The sequence below is a fragment of the Cyrtonyx montezumae genome, unplaced genomic scaffold (genome assembly GCF_038088225.1).
Source record: "Cyrtonyx montezumae isolate F1298 unplaced genomic scaffold, pur_monq_1.0 scaffold_3, whole genome shotgun sequence".
Taxonomy (NCBI): domain Eukaryota; kingdom Metazoa; phylum Chordata; class Aves; order Galliformes; family Odontophoridae; genus Cyrtonyx; species Cyrtonyx montezumae.
This window is the reverse complement of record NW_027072034.1, coordinates 106,784,870-106,798,106: the sequence shown is the minus strand read 5'-3', so window position 1 is coordinate 106,798,106 and position 13,237 is coordinate 106,784,870. Positions and strand designations below refer to the sequence as shown.

General features: G+C 36.8%; 1 protein-coding gene across 2 annotated transcripts in view; it reads left to right on the top strand.

The window, feature by feature from the left end:
* Positions 1–13,237, top strand: part of CDK17 (cyclin dependent kinase 17) — an 85,830-nt gene that overhangs the window by 34,587 nt on the left and 38,006 nt on the right. The window contains exons 2-3 of one of the 2 annotated variants that reach the window (XM_065742696.1): positions 880–1,028; positions 5,248–5,286. In XM_065742696.1, the coding sequence (XP_065598768.1) occupies positions 911–1,028; positions 5,248–5,286 (157 nt within the window). In that variant the 5' untranslated portion in view covers positions 880–910. The remainder of the gene's footprint in view (positions 1–879; positions 1,029–5,247; positions 5,287–13,237) is intronic. The other variant, XM_065742697.1, reaches the window with a different exon arrangement.

Genomic DNA, 13,237 nt, shown 5'->3' with positions numbered 1-13,237 from the left:
ACAGAGCCTGGGTGAGTCTTTGGTGCTCTGAGCAGATGAGTGAGTTGCTGAGAAGTAGCATCCAGGGTGAATTGTCCATATGGGTAAATGAAAGACAGCAGCGTGCTTACCGCAGTACGCCGTGTGTTTGCCCTTACATGACAAAGTTCACTTACCAGCTTAGACTTGTGGCAACCTGTTTATCTGCCTATTCTTTTGATGTTATTGCTTCTTTGTTTGCTTACCGCTTCCCACAGAGAAAGTGCCTCCTGTTTGTTCCCAGTTTGTTCCTGTTGCCAGACAGGAGAGAGGCATCCATTCTAGCTGTTGTTATCGGGCCTTGGCTGTCATCTTGGCTGTGGGACTGGATTTGAGAATTGCATTTGCGTTTTAAAAGTCCTAGTGTTATCTTCCTCCTCATTTGGTGAAAAGGGCAAAGTAGAGAGGTTGGGTAACCTGTCATCCTTAAACAGATGGGCTGAAAGAAACAGAAGGTTCCAACGTCATTGTCTCCAGGAGCTTTGGTGAAAGAAACTGCAGCAGGGGTGCAGTGAAGTAGGCAAGAGTGTCATCAGGTTTCCAGATGATGGCTACTTTTGTTACCGTAAATTAAATAGTGATTATATTAACTTTTACAGCTTTTCTTAAGCAATGGTTCTTACTTTCTCTAATATAAATCAAAATTGCAAAAATATGTGTCTCAAGGCATTGAGTCATTGGAAAACAATGTCTCAAGACATTCTTCAACCCAGTAGAGTAACTTCGGTCTAAGGATGTGTATGTTTTATGGATAACTTGCATAGTGACTACAGTTTCTGTGATCCTTTCTTCATTTCTATATACGTTAATTAGTTTTCTGATGAAATAATTTTCTTCTTGCTTTTTAATCTTTCTTTTCAGGCTTCCTTAAGCCAGGCGTAATATTGATAGAATGAAAAAGTTTAAGAGGAGACTTTCCTTAACCTTGCGTGGAAGTCAGACCATTGATGAATCGCTGTCTGAGCTAGCAGAACAAATGACAATTGAGGAAAACAGCAGCAAAGATAATGGTAAGGGTGTCTTTCACTGTAATGTAAGAATTTTGATAAGATCTCGCATGAGGGAACGATGTTGGGTTTTATTTCAGGTTTCATAATTGCATAGCCATCCTTATCAAGCTGTTCTTCTAATTTACCTCATGTTTGACAAGTCTGGTTCTTTTAACAGGCTGATAACATTGTCACATACTGTTTTACTTTGATATCAATTTGTTATACAAATTTATCAAGAATTACCAAAGTTGCTTTTTTAATGTATTGATTGTAGATGGTCTGTCAGTAAACAAAAGCATTATTTTATGAATTTAGGGGGTCTTGCATCAACTTCATACAGCTTTAAATTAAGTTTATTTCCCAAAATCATTATTCTGTAATATGTTAATAAGAATTGCTTAGGTATTATAAATGTAACTGCTTATGTTATAATTGGTGACGTAGCACGCTAGTTTGAGAACTATTACTTGGAATAAGTACTTCTTTTCAGCAATAGGAAGGCATTTAGAAGTATCAGGGGTAACTAGCTTGTCTGTGCATTCTTATGCAAGTCTTTGTCTGATCCCATAAGCATACTGGCTGCTGTGAAGTCTGTAGTAGTGATAGTACTGCTTCTGAACCTGCATTGCAATAATAATGACTAGAAGAGATTTTATTTGCTTTGTTCTGTTTTCTTGGCTGTGGCATTGAAGTCACGTTTGCATTTTCTGTGCTGATTACTATTATTTATTGCTCTGCTGACATCTAAGATTTTCTCAAGTATCAAGAGATCTGATTTTTTTTTTCACCTCACACCAGCAAATGTTAATATTCCTCTTGAATATTCAGAATTGGCAGGACTGGGAACTCTGAACAGAAGTAGAGGCAGTGGAATTTGCCCTGCAGACTTTCATGCTCCATCCTTGATCTGTTGCATACCAAGCAAAATTTACTTATGACAAAACAAATCAATTGGTATTTCTCATTCTTAATCCCTGGTTTCTTCATTGCTGTTGTCTTCATCATGGGCCGTGCCTGAGAGTTTTGGAAACTTATGTCTCTTCTAACTTCTTGTGTTTATTCAACAGATTTACTCCAAAACAGTAATTGCGTTTTCTCACTAATGTGTACAAAGTACTTTCTGAGACATTCTAAGCAGTGGTCCCTCATGGTTACATTTCCATTAGCCTTTGTTACGGAAGCATATTTTCTTCAGACCAGTATATACGTCTGATAGGTTGATTCCATTATGCAAATATGTGTAAACGAATGTGAATTTCATACTGGGAAATAAGCATCAAAAATTGTCACCATCATCGCCGAATGTACTGAACTGGGTTGCTGAAGTGACTCACTTGAAAACTGGATCCAGAAAGTTTAAGTTGTGTGGCATTCTGGACGTTAGCTCAAGGGAGAGATGACACAGTAACCTAGTTTGTGAAGATGTGAGCTTATGTCATCCTAGACAATGTATTTAATATTTGAGAATAATCTCAACCAGCAACTTAGATGTCTTCTGCATGTTTATCAGCAAACTTTGACAAACTTAAGTTGTCTGTAGATATTTTAAAAGTTTCTAATTGCAAGTGAATGATTTGGCTTTCAATGCTCATTTTACTTTGCTTTCCACGTTATTTCATTGGTTGAGAGGAAGCTTGTAAGCTAATATTGTGTGGTACAATGCTCAGAACTGTAAGATGTTGTTAATGCCATGGTAGAATACCTCTGGATACATCTAAGCATAGTCGATGCTTTTCAAAGTGGAAGAAAATACAATTGTACTGTTGCCATATGTAATCTTTAACTCATATTTTTTATTCATTTTAAAAAGTCATACTGCCACTTCCTTCACTTTTCTAATAGTTTTAGAATGCTTATATTGATATCAATTCTATCTCTGATACTGAAGAGATGAACAGGATATTTTGGATATTTTTATTTTCCTTGAAAACTCGAAAGTTGGAAAAATGCCTGCTTACATGATCTTCCCACAATCTAAGAGATTTTGGTTTTCAGGCAGATGATGGGAGTCAAAATTTGGACACCAGTTGCTGTCATGTGTACATGTGTGTATGTATATGATATGCATACACATATAATGACAGAGATTTGCCTCAATCTCTTTAGATATATATATGTATAGTGTAAAAAACCCTGTACTGGTTATAAATAGCAAATCGAAACACATGAGAGAGGATGTAGTGTCTTAACAGCCTATGAGTTTCTAGATATAGTAAGATTGTGGAAGGTGCATCTTTCACTGCAGTAGTGCTGATTTCAGAAGGCAGGAGTAACCTTCTACCCCAGTTTAGCTTTTAGAAAGAACAAGCAGCTTTTTAACCCTATGGAACAGAGAAACACAGATGTGACCACTTCGCTTCGCAGACTCTGGATCTATTCTTATCAGAACTTAAAAGGCTCTGTCTAGGAAATCAAAGGCAAACCAATATTTTGATCTACAGGGAATGAAAGTCAAGGATATAGACAGTGTTCAGAAAGTTTTGTGTGTCTCTTACCTTCTGCTGTTTTTCTTATGCCAAAAGACAAGGTACTGCCTTTACAGGCATTACAGAAGGCTTTACAGAATTTTCTTCCACTGTTGTTGTCCAGTTTTGTTTTGTTCTTATTTTTTTCTTCCTAGAGTATAACCTGTCTTGTCTCCTGTCATTCCTTTTGATAGCCATGCCCGCTGGAATATATATTGTTGTACAAGCTAGCTTTTTTCCTTACAGAAAAAATGTCTGATTTACTGAATGCTGGAGGCTGCTGAGGTTACATCCATAAAAATCCACTTAAGTGCTGACTTAGGATCCCCACTCATCCATGTGCTTTTCATAATATTGTTCTATAAAACCCTTATTGGAAAGCTCTAGTTCAGCTCTGTGATTTCAGTTGTAGATGACATGGACACCATACCAGGGACGTTTCATCATGATGCCCTTTGCAGTAGACTATCCTATTCAGCCCACCATCAAACCTATCCTCTCCCAGAACAATTGCCTCTGATTCCAAATAGCTGCAGCACTCTACAGACCTACCTTGTCATTAACTCCAACTTCTAAGTGGGTTGTTTGAAGATTGGTTTAAAAGAACATTGCTACTATGCAGAACAAATTGTCCCATTTGTAGTTCACAAATGTAAAATTAGATACATACCTTTTGATTTCTTTGCAATGCATTGATACCACAGAAGCAGCTGACCTTTTGTGTGCAGTCCCATTTCACATGCAGCCTCCTTCATTGTGTTACATCAGTACAGTCTCAGCATGCAGCACTTACCCATCAGCAGCAAAATGGGATTAGCGGGGATCAACCTGCATTGTTCAGTGCAATTGCAGTGTCATAGCACAGAGGTATTGCACTGAACATAGGATAATCAACAATATTATTCTGGAAACACCATCAAATTACTTCGTGATTCGAAACCTGTATGTGATTAAATCTGCCTCACAAATTACCTTCATCGTAATTGGCATTTGGGTGAGAAGGCATCATATAATCAGATGCATAAGCCATTGTAGTAGACTGACCAATGAAATGCCTAATATGCATCTGAAGCCTTATGTACTGTGGGCTGAAGCACAGTCTTTTTAGTGGTCTCCAATGCTTCAACGTATAAAACTGAAGAGTTGCATTTGCTGTATATTTTTTAATTCTGTCTTGATTCTAGCACAATAACAGTTTGCTGTGTATTTCTTTTAATCCTAGATACATAATATATATGTATTCACATTAATATTACAATTACTAAATCATAATTTGCAGCACTTGACAACTGAATTTGCTCCTGAATTTTTTCCTTGTCAATGTCATACTAATGAAATTTGGCCAGAAGTAACATCCAAATCATGCATATTTAGAGCTCAATTAAGTGTAAAATTTATGCAAGTGCTTTTAATACATATGAATATGCTCTCTAATGAAAGTGGAAAATGGGGCTGTATTGTCTAATTTGATAAAATATACTCATAAGCTCCAAGCATGCTTTTAAGATTAATTATAAGCTATATTCATAAATATGTCCATAGCTCTTGTGTTAATATATAAGTAACAATTTAGTTGAAATGCCACTATATAATGCCATCTTGTTCTTTATGTATACATACATGCTAAAGCAAAACAAGTGAGGTTCCAACATAATTAACTTCATGAATATCATAGAGTAATATTTATCTCCATTTAATCTGCTGTAGCTCAGTGATATGATCGTAGGATCTGGTTTCACAAACACTTCCATAATTTTTTTGTAATTTTACAGGTGTGAGTAATAATGGAAGGATCAACTACAGTAAAGTGCGTAAGTGTTTTTTTAGGTTTAAGGCCTTAATGACTAGTTTCTGCTCTGGTGAAAAGAATGAATGCTTGTAAAAATTGACACATGCCAGTACTGTTGTAGAACATCCAAATCATTATGTAGTTGTAGGCATTTCTTATCATCTTCCGTACAGCTGAGAAGTTCCCATCTGCTGTGTGTGATTCCTTGTATGTAAGAAAAACAGTGTGTTACAATACATTTTCAAGACAATGTGCTTGAATTGAAAATAAGAGCACAGAAATACTTACCAGTAATAAATCTGTACATTTTTTGTTGTTATCAGAGGAAAGAATCAATATAGATATGTCTAGTGGGGGGCAAGGAATCCAGAAGTGATAGAGCTCATCCTTGAGCTACAGATTACTGCATATAACTGGCAGTTGTCATAGCTAAGTACTGAACCACATGCTCTTCCTTATGCTATCCTGACAGTGGTTTTATTATGTCTTTATGTACCCTTCTGTGCTGTGGCATGCATCAATTTTTGTTATTACTGGTCAGTACAGTTTTCACATCCCACATATGCTGCATAGCATAGAGTTCTTTCCTCCCTTCTGTTTACATTTGCTTCATTCCACAAAACCTGGAGGCTCTGTTCATGTGTGGAAGTGCTTTTAAGTTAAAATCAGCATGAAAATTCTGTACCTGAAAGCGTGCTTCAGAGACTTGTAGTCTTGAGGGGCTTTTGTCCACTCTTCCTTTATAACTGGAGAACAGATTTGGCAGGAGAATGTGGTATGTGAATGCAGAAGTGGACTCCGTATATATCACACATCTCTGCATAGTCTCACGTATGAATCCATAGAAGATTCTTCTTAAATGGCATTCAGATGGACTTGTGAATATGGAAAAATAAAACAAATGTGTGGTGTTCCTTTGTTCCTTTTTTTTTTCCTGAAAGTAGGCAACTAGATCCTCTTTCCTGATTTGGTGGGCAATGTTGCCTCACAGATATTTGTTTTGGGAGCTACAGGGAGGGTAGTTGTGTGTGGGAAGGCAAGGACAGAGACAAGGGATGCTTTTATCTTGGCTGAGTGCTGACTTGTTGATTTAAATTGTACATGAAACAGTGTTCTGAAGGATTTCATGTAGTGTGATGCCTTCTGGAACAGTGTATTCTAAAGGGAAGGTTAGTACTTGTGATAGGTCATGCATGTATGGTAGGAAGATGCAGGACTTCCATGTTTGTGTTCAGATATGTGTTCCGGTAGCCACAAGTAATTTTCTTGAGAAGTGTTTTTTAAGTGAAATGAAATACCTAAATCTGGAAAGGCAGATTTTCTGCTTTGAATATCTTTTTATTTGATTGCAGTCTCCTTCATCTTCATACCTAGAGAGGAGGCAAAAACTCATTAGACATAAATTCACCTTTGAAGTACTTTTTCTTGTGCATTTTAGGTGTCCTGATCTTATTTTTGCCATGTATGTTGTCTGTTGTTTTTGTGGTTTAAAAATTTTCATTTTCATGCCAGTATGTAAAAATAAAAACAAACAGGGTCATTATGTGCCATTTTATTCTTCTTTAAGGTACTTTAACTTTCAGGAGAAACTCAAAGGGTAGCTTTCTGTCAGCGTCTTTCTTCAAATGTTATATATTTTTTGCCACATCTTCCAAGTAAGAATACTTGCTCTAAACTTGATGGCTGTACACAGATGGATTAACTTTGAGCAATGGGAGGAATCCTCCTAGGGTCGTGCTTAGTTTGCAGTGTTGTTATAGTCACTTTTGAAGTTTTCATTTCATTACATAAAGAATAAATAGAGTTTTGATTGGGAAGTGGTTTCTCTATTTTTAGAGCTCTTTAATGTTTTCTTAGGTATCACGTAATGGTGTCCATGGAATCAATCCCATATAACAATGCATAAGTTTACATTAATTTATACACTGTTCCATGAGAGTACAGATAGCAGGAAATGTACTGTTACTTCAGGTTATCTGAATATTTCTTCGATGGCAGCCATCACCTGCAATCAACTGATTTTACTCTATGGGTCTGACAACCTTCCGGCTATTGTATCATGCAAGATACTGGCTCTACAATGTCAGAAATTCACGTGCTTACGTTCTAGGACTTATTTTCTTCAGAAAATAAGTTAATTTCAAAATATTTGGTATTGCAAGTCATAGAAATAGGTCACTATTGCCAACAAATATATAAAAATTGAGTGGTCATTAGCACAGCATACAATTCAAATTAGTTAAATGAAGAGGCACTAGATAATGCTGAAATATAATTAAGCTATACAGCAGTAGCACTTATGACTTCAAAGCAGTTGGTAACATTTTTTAAAGGTTGTGATAGTTCAAGCTTCATGAAAGCAGAGCTGCTAGAGATGGAAAGCGTAGTTTCACTTTTGGACAGTTCTGACACCTCCCCACTCTCTTTCAAAATGGGAGGGGAAAAAAACAAAAACCAACCACATTGAAGTTTTCTGGAGCAAGGGTAGGGTCAAGGTGGGTAGAAAAGAAACTGCATACTGTCCTACAAAAACCAGTAGCTGATTCTCAGGGCATTTAGTAAGCCCTTGCTGTAGTTGAGCCAATCCAGAATCAGGCTCTACAGCTAAAAGTGACAAGAGAGGTTCTGCTTTCTCCCCTGTGTTAGGACTAGCACTCTGTGTGCCCTGAGATGGCCTAGTTCAGAAGCCTAAATCAAAGTTACCCTTCTTTTTGCCAGAGGAGGATCTAGGACAATCTTTTTGGTAACATCAGTGAATTGTGTCGCGCTTGCTGTCATGTCAGTTTGTCTTTACTTACAATATGGAGCATACCTGGGTTTGTTCCTCATGATATACTAGATTCAGAGGTCTTAACGTTGTCTGGATTTCCAGCATCTGTCTTATTTCTATTAGCAGAAACTCCGATTGTTTACATTATTTGTATGAAATTTAAATATATGTTTATTTATTAGTATGGTTTTTTTATCTCCAGAAGGGAGAGTGGTTACTGAATAATGCATTCTCTTGTAGACTTGTTCAGCTTTATCAGTGAGGCCTGATTTAAAGGGAAAATGTCACCAAGTATTACAGGTGATTTTGATTCTTTAATAAAGCTAGCTGAAGAAAAGAGTCCAAAACTTAGACAGAATCTGAAAGCCAGCCTGCAGTTTCAGTCACATAATAGAGTTACTCATGGGACATGAGAAAAATAGAAAGACAGTTGAATATCTGCTCTTAGATATTCATAAAATGTATTTTAAAACGCATTTACATTCATAATGAAAACTTTCTTTCTTTAATCCACCAATTGAGTGATATGTGACAGTGGCTGAGGCCTTGCATAGAAACGCCAAGCAATTTGCAGTCTTTCTGGAAACTCAGATTAAGTAAATCCAGTTAAATAAATCCAGCACTAGAAAGAAAGAAGTGGTATGGCCTTTTGTTAAGACAGATGGATAACAAGAAGAAACATTGAGGTTTTATTGAAAAAATACTGAATTTGGGAGTAATTTCAGGGCAGAATTTGTGGTTTCTTTAAATTATAGTTAAAGGGAAAAGACAAGACATCTTTATAGCCTCATAAAACAGTTAGTTTTAATTAATTCCTTGGATGGTGTTCTTGGTTATATAGTCTATTGTTCTGCTCTACACTGGCAGTGCTCGTAATTATGAGCATAAATTTATATTACTATGTAACTGAAAATTTTGGGCAGCTTGAGTTATATTCTGTTCTTAGATGTTTCTTAGTACTTGTGTAATTTCAAATGTAGAAAGGCAGTAGTACCTTACTGGGTACCATATTTTCTTAAAATATACATGTGTGTTCTTCAACAGATCAGCAATGTGATTTAATAGTTCTTAAAACATCAGTAAGCCAGACTGCTGGTGTGTGGAAGAGTAGTTTTGATAGCGCTGTGTTGTTAATTCGTGCTGTGTCAATAGTAACGGATGTTTGAGTGATAGGATGCAAGAAATATGAAAAAATGATCCAAATTGCATAAAACAGCTCAGCGTAAACCAAACTTGAAAACCAAGTAGTACAGTAGTGTATAGGTAGTATGTGTTGACCACTTTTTAACTGAGAGACTTTCTGAGATGCATACCTAACATAATAGCACACATATGGCTTTATTAAAAGGGTGTGTGTGTGTATAAATACACTATTATATTTATATGTAGATATATGAGTGCATGCTGTGTATATATTTATATATATATATATAGTTATTTCAAAAGCAGGTACACTCGAATTCCAAAAAGTATTATTGAGAATGATTCAGTTACCTTTTTTCTTATTTAAATACAGTATTTGATTGAGTAGTGTAATGAACTAGTAGTACATTTCTTAAGAAATGTAAGAGTTGAACTGTATTTGGTCGTTACTTGAAAGGTTGGTTGAAACTAGAGTGATTTTGTACCCAGAATACAAAGAGCATATAGTATTTACTGATAACACGTAATTCAAAAAGAGCAACTTAGTCTCTCTTTCAGCTTCCTTTTCACATTAGGAAGTTTATCGGTTTGAAATAAAAGTTTACAGAGTGAAGTCAGGCCAGAGGGCTAGAGGTGATTACTTGGGCCTATGGCTGTGGCAGCAGATGCAAAACCCTCACAGCTGCACCTTTGCAGCAGAACTCTTGCCATGTGAGGATGGGCGGAGTTACAGATAGCTGTCCCCTTGTCTCTGAATGTGATATTTGAGGGAGAGTCTAAGATTAAAGCCCAAAATGTGCTTGGGAGCATATCCTACAAGTGCTCTGTTTCTAGTTCAGAGACTTCCTGAACCAAGCGTGTTTTTGTGTGTTTAGTAAGCTTGAGAAGGTGTCAGTCTCCCTTGGCGTCTTGTAAAGCTTTTGGTACTCGTCACATCCTGTGTGGTAAGGAATTTCCACAGACGTGCGTTGTGAGCCACTTCCAACCACTTCCGTGTGTTTTACATCAAGTTTTGCAGGGGCCTGCTCTTGTGCTGGAGTCATTGGGCACAGCTGATGAAGTTGATTTCAGACAAGGGTTGTGTCACGTCTTCAGCAATTGTCACTGATCGAGGATAAAGTCTGCACAAGAATTCTCACAACTGTTTTCCACAGTTGGTCATCCTTGTTGTGGTTATTAGAGCCCTCTTTATACTGTTTCTCTCCGTTTTGAGAGAGAAGGACCAGAACTGTGAATGATACTCAGAGCACAAGAGGTCATTACATTTGCATGGTGATTTTTCTGCTGTTTCTCTACTTTCTTATTACATTGATAATTCAATTAGTTCCATGAAAATATCTACCATTCTACCAGAAATATGTCAGCTAAGCCTTTGGGGAGTTTACTGAATTACATTTGTTGAGTACAGTGAAGATAACTTAAGGAATATGAGTTTTATATAGTGAAACACTGTTTTAAAGACAAACCAAACCGACAGCTATGGAGATAAAATTATATGAGGCAGTTTATAAATGTATGTAATAAGAGTGTATAACTTTTACAGATAGTTTTGACTCATTCAAAAAGAATCAGTTGCACTAAATTCTCACCATAAGTTCATAAAAACGACAGCATTACCCTTGAAATACAATGATTCAGAATATTAATAGTTGTGCAAAAAACAAATTCTCAGAGTAGGTGAAATTCTGTATTAACTTTGGGATCTTTGTGATTGTTGGACAGAGAGCTAATGCGTTTTTGGAAAGCACTTCCTTTAAGTGTTTGTATCTTAAAAATGCAAAAATAAGTAACAGTTGTAAACTAATCTCCAGCAAGACTTTGCTTGATTATTTTCAGTATTTATTTCCAATTCTTATATGTTACTGTTGATTTTGCACAGAGGAGGCAGCACACAGTGGTGAATTCATGCGGACATTATTCTAAATATGTAGAGCATACCACAATGCAAATTTAACTATATGTGTTATCTAAACAAAATACTCAGACTGCAAGTATTTTTTACACCTTAGTAAAAAGAAACCTCCATATGATCCTTCCTTTTTCCTAGAATAATGTTGTTAGGATTTTAAAAACTTAAAAAAAAATAATAATAATAGTCTTGTAGTTAGGTACTCTTAACTCTTCTTTTAGTCTCGAGAATACTAGTAGTTCACTTCATTGTTTGTGGGCAGTGAAACCTGGCCTACTACACGACTTAAGTTAATGCTGCTAGATTTTGTAGCAGGCTTCATAACTGACAGCAGTACTTAATGATTATGCAGAAAGGTAACAACTGGATATTTCTGTATAACTGGATCTTATATTAAATATTACTCTTTCCATTTCTATAAATTTGCTGTTTATCTGTTAGTTTTATCTGTTTATCATCGAGCTGACTTTTTCTATGTTAAGATTTTAATTTTGCTTTAAACTTTCAGATATATGCAGATTTACCTGTGCCATGACAAAAGAACACATTGCTGAAATTAACATACCTTGTTCATCACACTTTCGTGTTTGTAATGAACGTAGAACTTTATCTCAACACCGTGTGGCATATTTGTAGTTTCTGACCTTCTCAGTGTGCTCCATGGTTCCTGGAGATTAATTTTGGTACAGGTAAACAAAGCCATAACATACAGTGGAGATTACCACCTCTGTGCGTACATGAATGCAAATGTCCATATGTGTGGGCATGCTGTAACATGATTAATGACACCAGAATCGTCATGGAATGCAAATGTAGTGATGCCCTTACGATTTGACAGGGCTGAAGTGATGCATGCACTGTCTTGCTTGTAAGCATTTTTGCTTCCGGGCTGTGTGGTTCCTTATCACTCCTTCGGTACTTTCTGACCTTTAGTGAGGTACGTATTGGCATCCTGCTTTTCTCAATATAATGAGAAACTCCATTGTTTTGATGCAGAATTTACATTTTTGAGTGAAAGACGTGTGCTGACAGGTCCTTTCAAATTCTGGTTTCTGCCTGAAGCCCTTTTTTAGTTTTGTTTCCTGCAGCAGCTGGGTTAAAGCCGTTTTTGTCTTAATGTATTACTCCCATTATATGCAAGCATTTCTTGCCTAATTACTTCTTAAAGTCACTGTCTGTACTTTAGTCTCTTCCTTCAGACCAATCTTGGTAATGCATCCTCAAGGTTTTTGCATTTGTGTGGGAGTTGTTGTGGGAAGGAGGGGACTCCTTTCAAAGTCCTATTTAACTATGTAGGTTGTGAAGTATTTGTTTTTCCTCCTCATTGAAATTCTGCCTGCAATAAAATTGTATCTGCCAGCTATATGTTGCTTATTTTTGGAGGAAAAGGAAGGCTTTGGGATCCCTGCATTTAGAGATATAAGTCAGGGTGATGAAATAGCACCCCAAGTTGCTCTCTGTCACAGCCGTGGCCCCAGAAGCACCCACGAGGCTCTGCTCAGCAGCAGTTCCCTGCAGTTGCTCTGTGCAGGGCTGCTGGCTTTTCTGTTCCACAGGTAACACCAAACCAGCTGTATACGTAATGGCGAGAATCAAACAGTGGAAAAAATAAAATCAGTTGAATCTGAAGCATCCTTTTGATACGTTTAGTCTCAGACTCCTTGGTTCTGAGCACTTCCCTCATGTATGGTTTTAGTGCTTGTAGGTAGCTTCCTTTGCCCTGTGCACATTTTCTGTAGAGAATGTTAAGATCTTGTATGAGTGACATAGTGGCTAATGGGTCCAGTTTTGTGACAAGCAGTGTGAGTTGTCTTCTGTCCTGCTCCTTGCTGGAGTAGGAAGTCCTCCCTAATTCTAGAATAGACTGAGCCATGTTTTGCAGCTAGTTAATGTGTGCCATAAGGATACTGGGAGAACACAAACACTTGATTTGTATATGCACTTGTATATCAGTTCTCATGTTTCCTCTTTTCTAGAAAGTGTTCATCAGTAATTATAATCATGGAAGCACATCTTACAATCCTGTTTTTTTGTATGAGTACAGTGGGTTGTTGGAGATATAATCCAAAAAAGCAAAATAACTGTTCTACTATTTAAATAATATCAGAACAACAGTTAACCTTAATTATGGCATAAAGATGGTGTGTGTAT